This window comes from Aythya marila (genome assembly GCF_965140915.1).
Source record: "Aythya marila genome assembly, chromosome: 3".
In the NCBI taxonomy this organism is placed as follows: Eukaryota; Metazoa; Chordata; class Aves; order Anseriformes; family Anatidae; genus Aythya; species Aythya marila.
Genome location: NC_139044.1, coordinates 18475629 through 18495071, shown reverse-complemented (window position 1 = coordinate 18495071; position 19443 = coordinate 18475629). Strand labels below are relative to the sequence as shown.

General features: G+C 43.9%; 1 protein-coding gene across 4 annotated transcripts in view; it reads right to left on the bottom strand.

The window, feature by feature from the left end:
- Positions 1-7373: 7373 nt before the first annotated feature.
- RPS6KC1 (ribosomal protein S6 kinase C1) overlaps positions 7374-19443 on the bottom strand; it is an 87644-nt gene continuing 75574 nt past the window's right edge. For all 4 annotated transcript variants that reach the window (XM_082757726.1, XM_082757727.1, XM_082757728.1 and 1 more), the window contains 3 exons: positions 12843-12925; positions 11910-12005; positions 7374-8774 (listed from right to left, as the gene is read on the bottom strand). In XM_082757726.1, the coding sequence (XP_082613852.1) occupies positions 8664-8774; positions 11910-12005; positions 12843-12925 (290 nt within the window). In that variant the 3' untranslated portion in view covers positions 7374-8663. The remainder of the gene's footprint in view (positions 8775-11909; positions 12006-12842; positions 12926-19443) is intronic.

The window sequence follows — 19443 nt, the reverse complement described above, 5'->3', positions numbered from 1 at the left end:
GAAAGGGCTACAGAGGTACTACAGCATAAAGAGGGTCTGCAGAAAGTCTCCAAAGGCATCTCCATTTCGTTTCCCATTGACACTCCGAAAGGAGCCCTGACTTGCACCACTCTCTCCCTGTTTAAGTGACAGAGGTCACTTCAAAAATTCCAAAACGGAAGAAAATCTTTAATTTTAGGTACTATTTTTCCAGAGATGAGGCCAACAATGTGACAAGGTAGTATGCTGGTATGAAGGCGGATATTATTGTGGAAGGGGAGGGAGGTCAAAAAGCCACATCGAGCTATGGGCAGGAGGCGATCAGTAGCACAGGTTCCACATCCCTGTGCCAGAAAGGCCATCCCAAAACACACAACCTCACGTGCCTCCGCGCACGTGCTGCAGGACGAGGTGTGGGACCACAAAACGGGCCGTGCCAGCACTGGTGGCCTATCTCCACATTGTAAAACAAGTTCCAGGTCTTTTATTTCAAAAACAATGAATTATTCCTTTTCTAGAGAAAAAGGGAGAAAGGAAGGAAGAAGAGAAGAAGGAAAGAAAAGGAAGGGGAAAGAGAGAAAGAGAAAGGAAGAAAGAGAGAGCAAGACAGCAAGAGAGAGAGAGAGAAGGAAGGAAGGAAGGAAGGAAGGAAGGAAGGAAGGAAGGAAGGAAGGAAGGAAGGAAGGAAGGAAGGAAGGAAGAGAAAAAGAAAGAAAGAAAGAAAGAAAGAAAGAAAGAAAGAAAGAAAGAAAGAAAGAAAGAAAGAAAGAAAGAAAGAAAGAAAGAAAGAAAGAAAGAAAGAAAGAAAGAAAGAAAGAAAGGAAGGAAGAAAGAAAGAAATGGATTACCTATAATAAAAGATAGGGTACTGTATTTCTAAGAGGCTCTGAATAAAAAGGGCATCCTGAACATCCCACGTGAAGCAGCTCTGAGATGTGCAGCCTTTGTACGCACCGTATTCTGAAGCAGCAGCTTACTTGTTTGGAAGCCCCAGCCGTAACAGCGCACAACTGATTAAACAAGCAGGTTTAACTACCTCGCACTGACGAGGCATTTGTCAACGCAGTCTCGGCATTTACGCCTGTCTGCAGCAAATACTGCACGGTGTCAGGAGCCAAGCAGCTGCCTGCCAGCGAAGCCGTTCCCCTCCCGAACACCACAGCACGGGCTCAGCACCACCCTCGGAGGGCTCCGTACGCTGCCTCGCTGCCTCCTCCTTCCCCATCCCTCCAGAGTCCTTCACCAGCGAGTTCTGAATTAAAAAGTGGAAAATGAAGAAAGCGTTTCCGAATCTTTTCTACCCAGCTTCATATTAAAAGAGACCTAACCCTAGGCAAGTCTGTCTAGGTGTGCGAGCCGGAGCTAAAACAAAGTTGGGGAAAAGCAGCTTTGATTCACGGCTCGCAAGCGGCTACCGACGATCCCTTTAATAGAGCTTGCCACATTAATGCAGCCTGAGCCACGTGCGACACCCATTAGGGCTGGGGAGAGATCCCACGCATGTGTTTCAAGGAAGCAGCAGATTCCCCAGTCCCAGAAGCTGTCTTCATCACAAAAGTCTAATATATCAGCAGACAGGGGAAAGCTCGGCTTTTAGAATGCATTTTTTATTATTCAGCCTTCAGTGGAAATGTCACCTTTCTAAAGCAAGCTGTTATCATGCGTTTCCCATGCCAAACACATGGCCTCCAAGGAGAGGGTTTTATCTCTACATTTCTAGTGATTTGTATTTCTCTTTCAAGGAGCTCCATGCCTTAAGGCACCCGAAATGCTCTCAGCACAAGGAGGTAAGGTTACACGAGACGCCACCAAACAGGACAAAAAAAAACAGGGTCGGGAGACGGCGCCGCTTCCGACGGCGGCTGCGGTGCCCAATAATCCCCGTCCCTTCGCGGGTGTCACCCATCTTCCCCAGTGGGACCCATGTGCCCAGAGAAGCAGCACCGTGGCTGGCACGGCACGGCACGGCACGGCACAGCACGGCACAGCTGCCCCGCGCCTGCCAAGCGGCCAGATGCTGCCACGCGTTGGCATCTGGGGCCTGGAAAAGCAGCCGCCGTCTGCGTTTGGCGGCGGATCCCGACCCCGGCGACTGAAGGAGACAAAAGGAGAAGAGCGGGAGGGGGAGAGGGGGGCCTCTCCTGACAGTCTCGCTGGTGATGATTTAGACAAAAACCTATTGTTTGGGGGCTCACCAAGCCAATACGTTTTGGGGAATGGGGGGTGCAGCAAGCCTGTATGTTCCCAATGCTGTCGGAGCCCAGGGTGCAAGGACAAGGGGTTATGGATGAAAAGAAATAAGGAGGAAACCAGACACCTGCCTTTCTCTGCCCTCAGCTCTCCGGTCACGCCAAGGGGAAGGCGCAGCGCTGCTTGTCACAGGCTTCTCAGCCTCAAAGCATGGGGCAGACGCTGCCCGACCCCACACCTGCAGCACCCCACAGAGCACCCCCATCTCTTACAGGGTGGGCAACCCGTCCAGGCTCCCACCACAACCCGGGGCACCACCGGGTCTGAGGGAGAAGAGCTCCAGAGTTCAGCCTGGCCTGGGGCAGCAGCGAGGTGACCACGTTAACCACACCCTCAGGCCTTCATATAAAGCACTAGTTTATTTCTCTAGCACTGAGGCCAAAATGAGGTGTGCATGTCTGAAGTAGGAAAGCAAATCTGCTCTTTATACCTGTTTTCATGAAATTGGCCTCTCTAATTCAAGGGTAAACTCCTGAGCACCGCAAAGTCTCCCAGCCATGTGAAGGGGGCTGGGATTTCACACTGTGCAACCCATTACCATGTAGGGCCGATCCCCTCTGGACTTTCCTTGGTGCCACAGAGCACCTGTGAGGAGCCAGAGCCACCCAGGCCACGCTCATGGAGCTCACCTTTCACTTCACTTGGCTTGCAGGACACCATGGGGAAACAGGGCCTGGGCTTGGAGGACTTCCCTGAGGTCTGGGTTCCCCTCAAGGCTGGGGCTGGAAAGGAAGGAGGCAGAGCAGCAGAGAGAGAGGTTAAAAAAAGTCCAGAGAAAGGATATATGCCTCTTGGCTCATGGTCCACAACGCTGAAGTAGCTCTTCTCCATGCCTGGTTCGTAAAGGAAGATTATGAGCTGGCAAATGTCAGAGCACAGTGCTCAGGCAGGACCGTGCATGGAGCACCGCCAGCCAGCAGCGAGCCCTAAATCACCGTGCAGCACCATCCCCTCTCATGGAGGTTTCTTCTCTGCTGTCCCACCACCATGCCGGGCACCATAAAACTCATCACTCACACGCTGCTGCAGTAAGCAATTTCCTAACCCTTTTACAACCACGGTGCTTTCACACTGTGGGAGCAGTCCTCTCTTTGGTTTCATCGTTACGTGGGGATAACAGCTGCATCTAATAATCCACTTCCAGGTCCCGGCAGTTTGGGATGGCATTTCAGAAGCAGAGGCACAGAAAGGGTGAGAAAACCTGCGGCCAGGGCTGAGGGATGCAACCCAGGACATGGGCTGAGGGAGCTGGGAAAATCTAGAAAATACCTCAGGGAGAAATGGCTCAGCTGAGGGACAGGGGTGTGAGAAACTGGTAGAATAAGGCGCGGAGGAGTTCAGTGGTGGAGGAGATGCAACCGAGCAGGTGGTAGAAGAAAACCAGGCACAGGAGGAGCTGTCGGCATCACGGCCACCAGATCCACTCCCCTTTTGTCCAGCCGAACAGCACCTATTTCAGTTCACGGCTCTGTCCTTTATCACCACCCAGCTCCTGTGGCGAGACCATGCTATGGCAAAACGTCTCCGTCTCCCGGGCACAGAACAAGGCTAGCAAGGCTTTGCTGAGGACTGCTGACCCCTGCAACATCTGCTCCTTCCCTAGCTGGCCCATCTTCATCCCTCTCCACCGCTTGCCAGTTGGCTTGTCTACTTTATTGCCCCCAGAAGGACTTTTCCCAGACTTGCCAAACTTAGGATCTTGGCAGCGAAGCATCAAGGCGACCGCCTACAGCCTTCCCAAGAGGATGCTAGCTCCCCGCTGCCCAGCAGTGCGCACATCCCCGGCCCTCCTGCCCATCCTGGTGCCACCGCAGCCCTCCAGCAGCAGCTCTAATCCCTCCTGCTGGGTCCCTGGGCCAAGAAGATGGGGACAGAGCTGCCTTTGGAGGAGAGCTGCTGGTCGGCCAGGAGGCAGCGAGATCCTGTTGAGGCAGTGCATTAAGCCATCACCTGCTGCCAGGAGCCTGGAGCATCCCCTCTGCTTAGCCTGGATTAGCTTCCACTCTGCAGTATAGGGGATTTCACTGCATCCACTGCTTCCCCCAAAAAAATTTTGGGGTTCCTTGGGGACACCTCACACTTTGGGTTAGGGATGCCACACGAGATGGATCAGCACCTTTTAGCAAGCCCCATTCCCCCCCAGGAGCTGGCTCTGCTGCCCCTCGCCAAACCTCTCTTCTGCAGCTGGGCCCCACAAGGCCCCTGCCTGTATCTGACAGAAGTCACAGGCCTCAGGGTGCTGGGCTGTGGCTGAGCAGAGGCCCAGGAGCGGCTGCATTCAGCCCCCCACAATGAAGCACACGCAGAAAGCACGGACACGAAGAAATCAACAAGTGCACTTTTCCATTTTTATTGCTTAAATCGCTGCCATAAATCTCGCCAGAGAGGAAGTTTCTGTTTCTCTGGCTTCCTACTTGGTGTCCTTGAGAAAACAAATGACAGCGCGCTCAAAAAAAAAAAAAAAGAAAGAAAAGCCCACAGAGGTTTACTTCGCACCTCCCCGTGCGTTGTTATGCTGAGCGCTTCGTTTAGAGAAGGCTGACCTCCCCAGCCTTCTTCATCCCAGTGCCCTTCGCCGCGGGGACGCACCAACGAGCAGGTTTAGAAACGGAGAGGAGAGCCGAGGAGATGTTCCAGAGCAGGTAACCCTGCCAACTCAGCATCCCGAGGGGTGCGGGGAGTCAGCATGACAATAACTGCTGTCTGAGAGGTGATTTTCGCAGGAGATATAGGAGCTGGGCAACGAGCACGGCAGCTGTGAACACAGCCATTAAAAGCAAACAAAGTTGTGCCCCTTGTATTTCATGAGAGGCAATTCCCTCCTGAGGGTGCCTCACAGCAACTCTGCTCAATACAAATGGGGTCAGAGAAGAGCGGGAGGAGCTCAAAGATTGCTGAAGAAGCTCAAAAGGTGGAGAGAAGGTAAAGAGGGTCAGAGAGGCGGTCGTGAGCACTCAGAGGATGTCAGAACAGGCCAGAGACTCTTCTCAAAGAAGAGAAGAGAAAACGAGGGAAGAACAGAGATAAGCAGAGCAGAGAGAGAGAGGTTTTTTTGGTTTTTTTTTTTTTTTTTTTTTTTTTAAGAAAATGGGAGCAGAGGAGAAGAGAGAAGAGGTCAAAGAAAAAATGATTGTGGGTGTCAAAGGTCAGTGAAGAGAAGGTCGCACAACACAGGGAAAAAGAGCAGAGAGGAGACGACCAGTGAAGGACAAAGAGAAGAGAAGGTTAGAAGGAAGCAATCCATGAAGACAAAGGAAGAGAAGGTCAGAGAAGAGCCAAGAAAAGCAGAAAAAGTCAAGGAGGGTCAAAGAAGGTCACAGCAGGCCAGAGATTGTTGAAGAGCATGGACAAGACCTCAAAATGAAGACAGGAGTGGAGGGGAGAGGAAAAGGTTGAAGAAACGATGGCCATGGGAGGTCAAAGAAGGTCAGTGAATAGGAGGCTGGAGATAGAGAGGACAAGATCAGAAGAAAAAGAAAAAAAAAGTGGTCAGAGAAGGAGAAAGAAGAGAAGGTCAGGAAGCTTTCAGATATTTCTTCTCTGCATTTTAGAGGACAACAAAAACATTAAGAGTGGCTCAACAGCATGCAATGAACTATCACTTTGAGACATCCCAAGCATGTTACCTGCTTTACCTAAACACTCAGAGGAGATTACAAAAACCTATAATCTTATAGGCTGTGTTTTACATAGACTCGATAACTCCTGTGAACAAAATGGCAGCTTTGTTTTGCTATCAGCCATTAGGTGCCACTGAAGGTGTAATGGACATTGCACTACTCAACGGTCAGCAAAACAGAAAAGTGCACCGCGGGGCTCCATAGGAGGCACCAGAAAGAAGATAATCCAGAATATTTTCCAAGCCAAAAAGCATTGTACAAAGGAAGAATTACAGAGGAAATACAGGAATACGTGTAAATGTCAATGTAACATATCATGCAGGTTAAAGAAGAAAAAAAAAGGATAGAAACAAGATTATCTTACGTGCAGTTAACTCCAGACTCTGCTTTCCTTAGCAAATCCCTTTTTGGAAGCAGTGGTAAGGTTATGAAAAAGCAGTGGTATAGCAAAGGTGTATTTATGGCAAGATGTCATGCCAAATGTCCTGTTTCTTCTGATCTCTGTGATCTAAGATTTCCTCTCTACATACTGTTGCACTTGAAAAAGAAATATTTCCCTGTCATTAACCAAATCAAAGCAGTTCAAGTCACTGGTTTCTGCTGGTATAGCGTTCTCCTGCTGCTGCTTGTCCTTCTGTCCTAGGTTGTACTGCCTTTACTCGAAACCAACCCGTGGGCTCAACCTGAACAAGAAAACGTTTTGAGGTAACATTAACATTTTATTTTATTTTTACAGTTACCACCAGGCAAATGCAGTGGGACAGATGAACACAAGCGACAACACCATCAGGTGATGCTAGCAGCGAGAGAGCCCCAGGGATGGAGTCAGGTGGCAGAGGGAAGGGAGGCGTCCCTTGAGCAACGAGCCCTCTCCCGAGTCACAGCCGGGGCAGTGCTGGAAGGAAGCTCTGTATCAGCTTGGTGTCCGCAGTAGAGATTTCCTACCCGCTCGGCGCAGGAAGTTGTTCCTGTGGCTCACCTGAGGGAGTTCCTGTTATGAAGCCAGAGGGTGGTAGGTTGAAACGCAGTTTCTGAGAGTGATGTAATCTTGGACAGCACTCCATAGGCAGTGATACTAGTGACCTGGTTACAACCTGCAGTGTTGTTACAGCCCCTCTGCTGGCCTGGTGATCACAAGAAAGGGAAGAAACAAAAAGAAAAAAAAAAAAAAAAAAAAGAGGGGAGTGGAATAATTTTAAAAGGAAAAAAAAAAAGTTTCCAGATTTCCTTTGTTTAAGTGAAGCATTTTCCTTTTCCACTTTATTTGAATACACCGACCTGGTGTCTAACAGATGGAGACTGTGCAGATGCACTTTGGGGAGTGCCCATAAAATACACTGCTAAAATACAAATGGAGGAATACCTTTTTTTTTTTTTTTTTTGAGTTGTAAGTTCAATAATCATTGCTGTCACCTCATTTTCCCAAAGGAGTTTGGCCTTTGTTCTCCGGATAAAGCTGGAAAGAAGAAGTTAGAGAGAGAGTACAAAAAAAAAAAAAAAAAAAAAAAAAGACAGCAAAGGGAGCATTTAGGAAATTTAGGAAAGAGCAGATTGATAATCCATACAAGCATCACAGTGCACAGTGTTTGTACATCAGGAACCCGCACAAGCGTGGCTGCTTAGCAGCAACAGCAGCGTACAGCAAAATATTCTGCGTGTCTTGTCTTCTTTTCCCGTTCTCCAGACCTTCCTAACAAACAAACAGGTCAGCTCATTGGCTCGCTCCCAAGTCTTACCCACTAGGGTTTGCTAAGAGATGTCACTTAGTCATTTGGCATGAGCAAATCCCAGGCTTCTTCCTGTTCAAGCATCAGAGTGGGTGAAGGCTCTCTTTGATTTATTAAGACTATTAACAAACAAACAGAAGAGTTCGGAAGCTTCCTCAAGCAGAAGAGCACGAGCAGAAAGGCTTTTTCCTGAAGAAACAGTTAAAAATAGGACACTTAGAGGAAGCGAAGTTCATTAAGTGATGAGTGGTGGCTGCAATGACGAGAGAAGATTTTCTCCTTTTTTAATCCATATATTTATTTAGCATTATGTTTTCTTGCTCCTTATTAGATTGCAAAAGCAGCAGTTATCTGACTGAGGAAAAGATCTCCCTTTCTGTAGTGACTTTAACATGTAGCTCGTCAAACATAACGGAGTCAAGAGTTTTAAACAGACACTGCCAGCCAACAAAGTACAACATTTGACAGGATTATTTGCCTTTTATATGCTCTTCCCACAGTTTGAAGTGATATGCCATTTTCAAGACACATTCCACGGTATTATGCAACAGCTTTCTTAATTTTTAATGGATATATTATTTTTAATGTGTCAAGTTTTGCATAAAGCATTTTAGTATTTTATTCAGCAAATACCATTAATAAATTATCTGTTCCTTCCTCCCCCTGCCCCGCCACAGCTGCACTTAGCATAGCGAAATGGTCTACTGACAGTATAAAAGATATTTTCAACTGGCACACTCTACAGACACTTCCATCAGCAGACAAAGCACCAGGAGGGCATTCCTGTTTCTACTTAGTTGACAAGCTGGCAGTACTAAACATGCTACCCAGCAGTTTCATCACAAATCACCCTTTGGTGAAAAGATTTACACACACGTAGCAGCCAGTTGCCATAAAAATAAGCTAGCACCCTGTACAATCAGTGATTCCTGTTAAAAAGTGTTCGCTTTTGGCATGATTGGTCCGGCATCCTTCAGTCCTCATGTCCAAGTGAGCTGGGACATCCGAAGGAAGCAAGTCAGGGTACTTCTGTGCCAGAGAAGCCTGTCCACTTGACCTGAGTTTGTTCAGAGGGCGCACGCATCTCTCATCTCACCAGGTCTGCCCATTCTATGAGGGCAAAAAATGGATGAGATTTGATGTCTTCAACACCAGCAACGCCAGCACCAAGACGCTCCGCAGGATTAAACTGCAAAAGCTTGATATAAAAAGAAATATATATATATATGTTTCAGTGAGTAAGAACAAAAACAACTGCTTAAAAGTTCCATAAAGGTCTAAGGTAAGGGACATCCTACCGTTTTCCTGCTCTGAGAGTTACTTTTAAGAGTGTGAAGCATACTTGAAATTCCTAAAATCCAGTAAATGGAAGACTCTCCTTTCCTTGAGTCTCAGTGATGCAGTCTTCAGAGACTACTGATCACAGCAGGCAATACCCTGAAGCACTGCACATTGGGACTTCGTTTTAAGCACAACCTCGTTTTTAAAAAGAGAACAGCAGCCAGAGACTACATGTGTGGAGCTCTGGACACTGCATTTGCTTCATGTTAACTTTTGCTCACACCACTGCATTAAGGCTACATCAGGGACATGGGTCTGTAACTTTCCATTTCATAAGTTGTGAGTTGGTCCTAAAATACCAGGATATTACAGCCCGTTCTCTATTTCCTAAAAAAGTTTTTAAAGAGTTCAACAAATGGATTAAAACTGAGAAATCAAAACTCCAGTGGGGAGGAAAAAAAAAAGTGTAATGGCTTCATGGAAATTTCCTAAGATTCAGCACCTCTCTTGCTTTTTATTTGTACATCACATGCTGAATTCATGTGAAAAGGAAATCACAATATTTACAGCTGTTTAAAGATACCAATCCGTATAAAAGGGAATGCAGAGGTAACACTCCAAAGAGACTAATAAAGACACACAAAAATATTTTGCAGTTTTAGAGAATTGTTTATACTCTATTCAATTACACCCAGTACAATGGCAGGGTTTCTTTCTTGCTCTTTCTGCAACAGCTAATGGGATAACTTCTCCCAGTTGTCACTTGGAACAATGTGTATTCATATCTCAATGCACTCAACATCTAAGTGAGCCTACATCCATAAACATATGAATTTACACACTCTAAGATAGCTCTGCTATTTGCAATCATAATGCCACATAATAAAGGTAGCTCAGTGGCAGGGAATAGTGCTGCTCTGAGATCTTCCACAAGGCAGCAGAAACAGATGCAGGCAGTGTCCCTCTGCCTTTGCTATAAAAAGCACCAGCAGGGGGAAAGTAAGCACAGACACTTTCTGCGGTCTGTCTTTTCAGGAGAACTTTAATCTTGGAAAGCAGATGCATCACAAACTGCAAGAGATACCTATTTAAAAGTCATACTGCATATTTTCTTGGTAGCAAAGCCTGAATGTGCCTGAAAAAAATAAATAAATCTTGGGTGCAAAATAACATACCAACACAAAAAAAATAACAGCCCTCTCTTTCAGAGGAGTGCCAGAAATAAAAAGATCTCTGTTTTCTTAGAAAAATGGCTAAATGAAGGAGGTGTTAACAATGAAGTCACCTGCACTGGAAGCCACAGCAGGAGATGTCTGGCAGTTTTCTGTGTAGCTGAACACTGAACCCAGAGTTATTCTGTGATGCTTTGACCTGTTTACCCTTGGCAGTGGGGGGAAGGAAAGTCGCAATGACAAATTGCTATCCATGCCAAGAGAGCTTTCTTCCTTTTCCTGACAAGGCTTCCTCAACAATGAATGGCAGCTTCCTTGGATAGTCACACAACAAAAATGTGATTTACTGGCTTATAGAGCTGAACCTCCACCTGACAAGTCACCGGCCTGGACTAGAAGGCTTAACTGAACGGGCACTGGGATGACTGTTCTCTGAACACGGCCGTGTAATACATCTGCAAGTGGCAGGGATATATTTGCCCCTTAGGTTGCAAGTGGCAAAAGAGACCCTCTTTGGCATATTTGGCAATATGTTAGGCCACAGCAAAGAACAATCCTGCAACGGCAGGGAAAAGTGGACTGAATGACTTCATTTGCCTCCCCTTCTACTCTTCTAGATGGGAGGAATTCCCTTCATCAAGCATGGTTTTGCTTTTCCTTATCCATTTAAGTCATGTAGCACCTGTGAGTGAGGGCAACAATTTGCTACCATCTAAAAATATAAATGCAGATTATATAAAAATGGGATTTTTCTGTAGTCACTTCCCTCCCTGCCCTTGCCAGAAACACACAGATGCACGTGAAAGTGCCTTCACTGCATGCCACCTAGTCAAATTGGAGGTCCAATCTTTTGCTTGCACTTCCATTAATCGCTTCACAGTAATGGCATAAATCAACCTGTCACTGGGTTGTTTTTTGTTTGTTTGTTTTTTGTTTGTTTGTTTTTTTGACTTGCTGCACTTTCAAAACGTCTTTCCTTTGTTTTCTTCAAAAACTACTTTTTCCATTCTGCTCCGTTCAGGCCTATATCTAAGTGATGTCATTGCTGATGTATGCACTAGCCAGATACTCTTCATTCAAAGCTGAACTCCATAGTTCATACATATTACTTATTCTGCTCAAGTGGAGTGAGTCAGATCCAGGCTCCACTTCCACAGTTAGGTCAAAGTAACTAGAAGAAGGAAGACACTGTTCTGAAATTCAAGACCCTGTGCACACAAGCTTATTTTCTCATTACTACCTAACAGTAAACTGAAACTAGCACCTAATAGTTTGAAATTACACAGTAAATCAGTCTGGAAGGTTGTCTGTATTTTAAAAAGTATCCCACTTGGCCTTTTGTCAAACCTACCAGATATCTTGTTATAAAATAACATACTATTCACATTTGGAAGTACTTTTCTCAATAAACATCATCCAGAAGGTTTCCTGGAGGACAGCAACAGATTTTCAACCACAACAAGGTCAGCATTTCTAATTAACGTGTTACAGGTTTCATGGTACTTAGAGCTATCTTGCTGAACTGGCTTCAATATTTTTTGGTTTAATTTAGTTCATCACAAATGTTTCCATTAAGTTAGGACAGGATTCCAAAAACGGCCAAGTATCACTGACAGGTGTTTCCAAAGCACTCAGCACTGACCAAACACGTTCTTCAAAGAAATGGCAAAGCACTCTGGTTTTCTACACAGACAGAAGTCAAAGCTTCCAGAAGCAACAAGACAGCGGGACAAAAATCATCAGTGCTGACAAAAGACTCATCCACATTCCTTTCAGCAGCCTTCTGTTCTTACATTTACTTCACCAGAACAGCTCAAGTATGCAAGTATTTGTCCAGATTGCATGCATAACCAATGAAAATGAATTTTCCCCTCAATTACCTGCTGAATCAGTGATCTGGCCTCCTTTGATACATGGTCTGGTATACTCAGAGAAGTGTGAGTGTTAATTCCTGATGGATGGCACTCAACCAGAGTCTGGGGGGAAAAAAAAAGAAAAAAGTCAGATACATTTATTAATTCAGAAAACATAGCACTGGGTTATCTTCTAGCATACATGCTAATTAACACAAATAGCCAAAAATTCAGTGCTTCCTACTCTGAAGTACTGATTCTGGAAGGAGTGCCTATAGATACTAAGTCGCCCTGGAGACACACTTACAGAACATTTACACCACAGTGTTCTTGCTCCACTGCTCAAGCTTTAAAAGTTTTGGGGTTTGGTGAACCTCACTTTTCCTCATGCAGAACTGCATGAGAAGTCAATCACTGGTTTGATTTGGCCAACCTTGGAATACTGAAAATGGTATTCCCAATGGGTGGTGACATCTTCCAGCTTCCTGCTTCCACACTAGATCATGGTGCATCATCACATCCGCCTGATACCTCATAATGCAAGCACTTCACCAAGAGAGTCTGCTCAAGCTTGAGTTCATGTGTCACTGTGACACTTGGCTTCTATACTGTACCAAAGAATATCCCTGAAACTAAGATGTCTGTTAGGGAAAAAAAAAAAAAAAAAAAATGTTTGCAAGGAATTTTAGAGAATTTTGATTTTACTGTGGTTCAGAGGGCAGCATGGTTTTGGTTATTCTTTACAGCCCTGAGCTCGATACAGCTTTATTAAGTTATTCTGCTGAAGCTTGAGCATGTTTACCACCTCTGGTCCTGTGAAGACCTGGCAGAACTAGGCAACTCAGGTCTGCAAAGCACATTCAGGTTCAACAAGCAAGGAAATCACAACTGGGCACACCACTTTTGAGAAGCTGCTGGTCATCACGTCAGTTTTATAAAGCAACTTGACCCCAGCCCTACCTTCCCAGTGAGGAGTTCAAAAAGAATGGCACCCAGGCTCCACCAGTCACAGGCTTCTGTCTCTTCTAGGATAGCTCCAACCTCTAAACACGAGACATTTCAATTAATATTAAAAAGGTCAGTTACACCTTCAAAATTAACATATATTTACAAGGTGACTGTTTAATGCTGACAGAACATATACTAAATACCACAGAGCTTTCATTATGCCTGCAATTTAGCTAGCCCTTTAGCCACCTACAGATTGCATTGTTCAAACACAGCAGCACTATACATTTCATGCATAATTTGCTTTTTCCTTGCACACACAGGCATTTGCAAGACTTGTAGGAAATATAGTGAGGATTCTGCTACACTGGACTAAAAGAGGACAGTGACAGATGGCAAAGCAGAACATATTTAGGGAATTTACCCTGGTAAGAAGAGCTGGACGGGCAAGTTTGACCTGAGGCATCCACAAAAGCAGCACAAGAGAGGTTATAATAGCCCACTGCATGCTTTAATTTTGTCTTGGAGGGCAGGATTCATCTCAAGGATAACCAGCACTCTTTGCTGAGATCATCATGGTAGGCTTTTCCCAATAGCCTTCCTTATCTCTTGGGAACTAGATGGAGATGCTAAATCTGCTTCAAGAAGCTTAGTTACAGCTAGCCACTCTGCTGCTCCAGCTCAGCCCAAACTCACCTTAACTACCTAAGCGCAAAAATTTGTTTTCCCCAGCACCCAGCAAGAATCCAGTGCCACCTTATTGCTGTCCATGCACAAGAGACAGCGGAGAGGTGAGGACTTGTAAAAGCCATTGCCCATCCACATTCATGTGTTCAGCAGCACGATGCATGCAGCAAACTTGGCCTTCACTGACTCAGGCTTTAAACTACAAAAATTACTGAATACAAACACATTGCACAGTCTGCTCTAAATCAGGCAGAAAAACAGATTGCAATGAAGATGAAGTCTTCATTTTGACTGTCAAAAATGCAGAAGCTGCACTAAAATAGCTTTGGTGGCAAAAGACACACCAGATTCCCAGCAGAGGACAACAATTAGCATATAGTCACATCGCTGTTGCTGTGAAAAGCATTGTGGCACGTTAGAAAAATCTTGCTCATCATTTTATGGAGCCTCGCATGCGCATGGCCAAGGAGAAGCAGAGATGAGTCAGACTCCAGTGTCAGGGAGAGGAGCACACCAGCCCCAGACCTCCCCCAGAGAGCACGGGGGGCTTGCAGAGGGCTGCCCCCTTGGGGAAGGTGCTCAGCACCTTAAAGGACTGGGCAGAGGTTGCTGTTGCAAGAGCACGGGAGGATGGCTCTGACATTGTTGCTTTAGGTAAAACATTCGTATCACATTCAGTGTGTGGGATATACATTGAAAATTTATTTTTCCTTTTTTTTTTTTATTTCTCTTCAGTTAATGGCATTTGAATGCCCAATCCATCATTGTAAGGGTGCCACACATTAGAATTCATTCCACTCCTTACAGACTACTATTTCTATCAGTATAGAGAAACTTTTACAAAGATCTAACGGCACCAGCATGAGGAACCATACTGGGATAATTACTTGCATCTTTAAAACGTTTTAAGATCACAGGGATGTAGATCATCTCAAGGTAACTTGAGACAACTTGTGTAAAAATCAAAATCCATTCTTACGATTTAATTTTGCTTTATTTTAGAAAGAGAGACCTTCTTGATAAATGTCCTCTAAAAAAACCTCAGGCCTTTCCAGATGAAACAGCTGGCAAAAAGTTTCCACAGCATCTCTCAGTAAAACCTATTGAACAGAAATGCCTTTCCAGTCTGACTGCAACACTTAGTGCTAGGAAATCACAGTGATGTACATTCAGACACAGGAAAATACGAATAAAAAAAATAAAATCTAAAGACAAAAACTTTAGGCATCTTTAGAGGGGAGTTTTCCTTCCTTGGTGCCTTTAATCCTAGACTTAGACTGCTTTCTTCTAAACAAATGAAGGTTTTTATTTTAAATTCAAATCCAGAATTATTCCAGGATAAGGACACTAAAGCCAACAGTTTATTAGGACTGACTACTACAATCTCAATTCCTATACTTTCAGTAACTTCCTTGTAGTCATTTAATAGGGATGGGCTTCTTAAGTAACAGCCCAACACAAAAAAACATCCACAAGAAAAAAATGTCATTCTGATCACAGAAAAAAATATTACAGAAAATTCATTTCTGATTTTTCGTCTTATTTCCTTTCATGTTGGCAATCACTAGTGCTGATCCAGTTCTTTGAAACATCAAACTTATGCTGCCTTGAATCACAAACTGTTCATTACAAGAAGTTGATGTAACCCTACTTCACAGATGAAGAAAATGTACACAGAACAAGAGCCAAGAAACTAGAGTCTGCGTCTCCAAAATCCAAGCTCATATTTTTAACTGTAAGAGAACTTGGAGGATACACCAAGCCAAAACAAACGTCACTGCAGGACTCCTACAAGAAGAGCACTGAACCCTTCCACCACTGTTGTGCACCACCAAAACAACACAGGTGGGATAAAATGAGAAGAGTTGAGCCGTGCAGAGTCCTCTCCGTATGGAAAAGCTCTGTCTTGTCTGGGTTCTCGTGCACAGAGCAGAAATTGTCTGATAAGTTGTCTAAACTAACACAGAGGAGAAAATGGAGAATTCAGCTGAGGGGAAGATCTAAACATCCTTTTTTACAAAAACAAAATATAAGCTCCACTTTTCTTCCCATTATCCACTGCCTGCTGTCCTGCTGCTTTCCCTAGGTCCCACAGTTTCTTTACTTTGGGCTAACACTAATGCTTTCCTTAAAACATAAAAATAAAAAAATCCATGTGAATACTACAGATAAACATGTGTTGTTTACATTCCCTTACTTCGAACAGGTCACATTACTTCTGATGCAGCACACCGATCGTAATAAGTTCAGGATATCACATCAATATTACTGCATTTTATCTCGACTACACATCATGGGAAAATTTAGAAACTATAGATTATGAAGTGCTTTCAAGTGATACAGAGTAGCTAGCTAATGTAATATACCACGCAGGGCATATGCTTTTTTTAAAGCTTTAATATTGCCATAAATCTGAACTACAATATCTGCCTTCACTAAGAAAACATTTTCATCTCAATCCATCAGCAAAGTAATTTAGACAATAAATGGTAGCGACCCATAAGCCTAAGTGAATAACATGGGGATATTTGTGCCAGTTCTTTACTTCGTGAACCTTGAAATCAAGGACCTTATCCATGTTTGTACAAACACAAACACGCGCGCACACGTGCGTGGTGTTGAGGTTTCCAGGACTGGCAATATAAAATTTGCAGAAAAAAATATTCTTATTTACAAATACATTTAAAAAAAACTTTTAAGCTGGAGAAAGAAAAAATAGGGTGAAAAAAAATCAGTAGCTCTTCCAACTTTTCTGTAACTTCATTATAAGGAAAAGCTTCTTTCTTTTTCTTTCCTGGTGCATGCCCACACCACAGCTAGCACCAACTGGCGCAGGTGAATCGCAAAACCAAATTCCAGCACAGAAACACTATCAACAGCAGCAGTTGGGGTAACTGAAGGGAAGGGGATGTGTAAAATGCTATCAGATTCAGAGAGAGACAGATGGCACAGGTAAACAGCTTCTCTTCCCAGCACTGTCCTTCTGAGCAGCTGGTCTCAACCGAAAGGCCATTTCTTTATGGTTTCCATACTTATCTCAATATTTGCATTACACACAGCAACACCTTACTTCCTGATACGGGTCTGTAGCTGACAACCTGCTGTATTTTTAAACAGAAGTACCAGTCCTAAAGAAGAAAAGCAGAACTTCACCTCTTTTGAACACACATCCTTGATGATGTTGTTAATACCAAGACTGATTTACTCATTCCTCCTACAGGACCTTAAGCTGAAATAAACCCTTTCATACTGAAGGGCTTCAAAGGCTTTCACTACCACACCTCAAGCATTTTCTCCCAGGTATGGTTTCTTCCCAGGCTCCTGACGAGCCCATACTAGATAAAATAAAAGAAGCCAGGCTCAAAGCTAGTCAGGTGGATTTGGAAATTCACTGTGCCACTGAGGCCAGGTCACTTGCAAATGATCAGAAAGAAAAAAATCAACCAAACTTTGTAGGATAAATTGTAGCATCCAAAAAATCCCTCTGAATTAGGAAAAACAGCTGAAAGCATTTCACAAGAAAATAGGCTCAGTGTGGAAGTACTGCTTCTGAACACGTGAGAATCGGGGTGGGCTTCGCACTGAGATGGCTTTCCTGGAATTAAGAAAGGAGCACTGGACTCTGAGAGGATTGATAAGAATTTCAAAACTGGAGGCATCCCTCTCCCTCACTCTGCCTTTCTAGCAGAAACAGCACAGCTTCAAGCATCGTCTCTGCACTGATCTGAAAACAAGGACACCCATCTGAACTGCCATCAGGTGTCTGAAACCATTAAGGAGGAAATGGACTTGTCCAACATCCTGAAAGCATCAGACACGTTTTCTCCTTCTGCTGCCATTAAGATAAACAGCATTGCACAAAAAAACATTAGTGTCGCTTCGGAAATTCTATTTACCTTACACTCATTTAATTTTAAAAGCTTACTATTTTATCTTATTTTAATATCTATAAATGTAAAGAAGCATTTGCAGAGAACCAAGTAAAATGAGTCCAAGCTAATTTACTCTATGCAGATTCAGTCAGCCAGGATAGAAGATACAGTCACTACATAATACATCACACAAGCAATCCACTCATAATGCTTTGCCTAAAATGCTTTAGCAATTTATAAAACACAGTATTGAACCAGCTACAGTTAAGTATAAAAAGTTTATCATGGTCTTTAAACAATAAAGTAGTGAGGCAAGTCCAATGAACATCTGCTAAGATCAAATGAAGTATGAAAATAGGAAGTCTCATCTTAAAGGTACTCAATAACATACGAGCTGCTATGTTCCTCTTTGGAAGAAATTTCCTCATGTCACTAACAGAAAAAAATTAGAGGCAACTACGTTTTTTTTCTTCCTTTTAGCAACGCAAGATGGAATTAAAACTTCCTCTAAAATAATCAGGTGACGATAGAGACAAAGAAACCTTTTACTGCTCTGTTATCAAAAGAAAGCAAACACCATTTAACCCTTCAGCTATCTCTGTTGGTTTTCAAAAGGCATCTTCTATACTATCTACAAGTTTTAGCTACATTATTTAAAAAAAAAAAAAAAAAAAAAAAAAGGGGGGGGGGGGGGAGAAAAGGAACCAGAAACAGGTGAATTAGTTTCTCGCAGAGTTATTAACTGCCTTTTACACCAGCCAGACTAAATCACCAGATTCTTGTGCAGCTTCACCACTCCTCGCTGCTTACTCTAGGTAGAGAGCCTGCAAAAACCACAAGATCAGGTGCTTCGCCTAAAACACACAGCGTACTCGCACCATGCCTGAGTGCCCAGGCACACCACGATATTTGCAGAAAATACCCGCTGCTCCCTCCAAACCTCTGCTTTTAATTACCTACTCCAGGCTTATGCCATCCTGCTATTTCGGGAGCAGTCAGCTGTTAGTGTTTTCTGCGGGACACTCAGGTGCCTTTGGAGAGCTGTACACCTCCAAACGGTTGTACGGTTGTGACTCCCAGCTTCACAATAATCGCTACTTTTTCTGCGGCTTCAGACCTTTTCTCATTATTCACACCAGCCGTGTAGTTTCATCTCAACATTCGGTCCCCTTTCTTATTGCCAGTGCTCTTAAAATCAAGCTAGCCTGTCCTTCTACACTTTTGCCCACTCAAAAGCCCTGTTTCTCCTCTCATTTTTAGGATCGCCCTGAAACATTAATGTCACACAAAAAGCTCTATGACAGTCAGAAATAAAACTGAGGAAGTCCAGTCTCACACCATAGCCATGCGACCAACCCACCCCTCGACACCTCTCGGGGTCAATGGCACTTTAATCCGCCACCGTTATTTTGCTTCTTAAACAATCTACTCCAAATTAAATGACTATAATACGGAATAGCAGAATTTAATGAGTGCCTGCAAATTTCTACTGAAACACACCCGCACATAATATGCAGGTTTTCCAGCATCAAATATCTATTTGGTAAACAGAGGCAGACCATTTTTGTCTCGTGCAGAAAATAAAAATTATAGCACACAGGCTAATAATAGCATCCAGCAATTTTTATTTTAATGCCATATGCTTTAGGTTATCAGCTGCACTTCACATCTGTATTTTCAATTGTCTACAAGCAGAAGTTGCATCTTCATTTCGGAGCACGAATATCAGGCTGCAGACTGAAACAATTCAGTTTGTTTGGGGGCAAAATCGTTTACCTAGAAAGCCTTCATTTTAGTTAGGTTTTGCACTGTGTACAATTAGTATCAGGTTAGATAAAACCAAACGAAACATGTATTTATGTGCAGGCTTCTGTGAAGGCTAGTTTATGTCAGTAAAGCTTGATTATAGCACACAGCTTCTGAAAGCATGAGAGTAATGTGATGCATTACTGATGGCCAGTTTCCTACTTCTATTTCCTATGAAGCTAAGCTCACTTTGGCTTCACGATCTCAACAAGCAAGTCTCCAGTTTTTAGTAAATGCAGCGTGGAGAA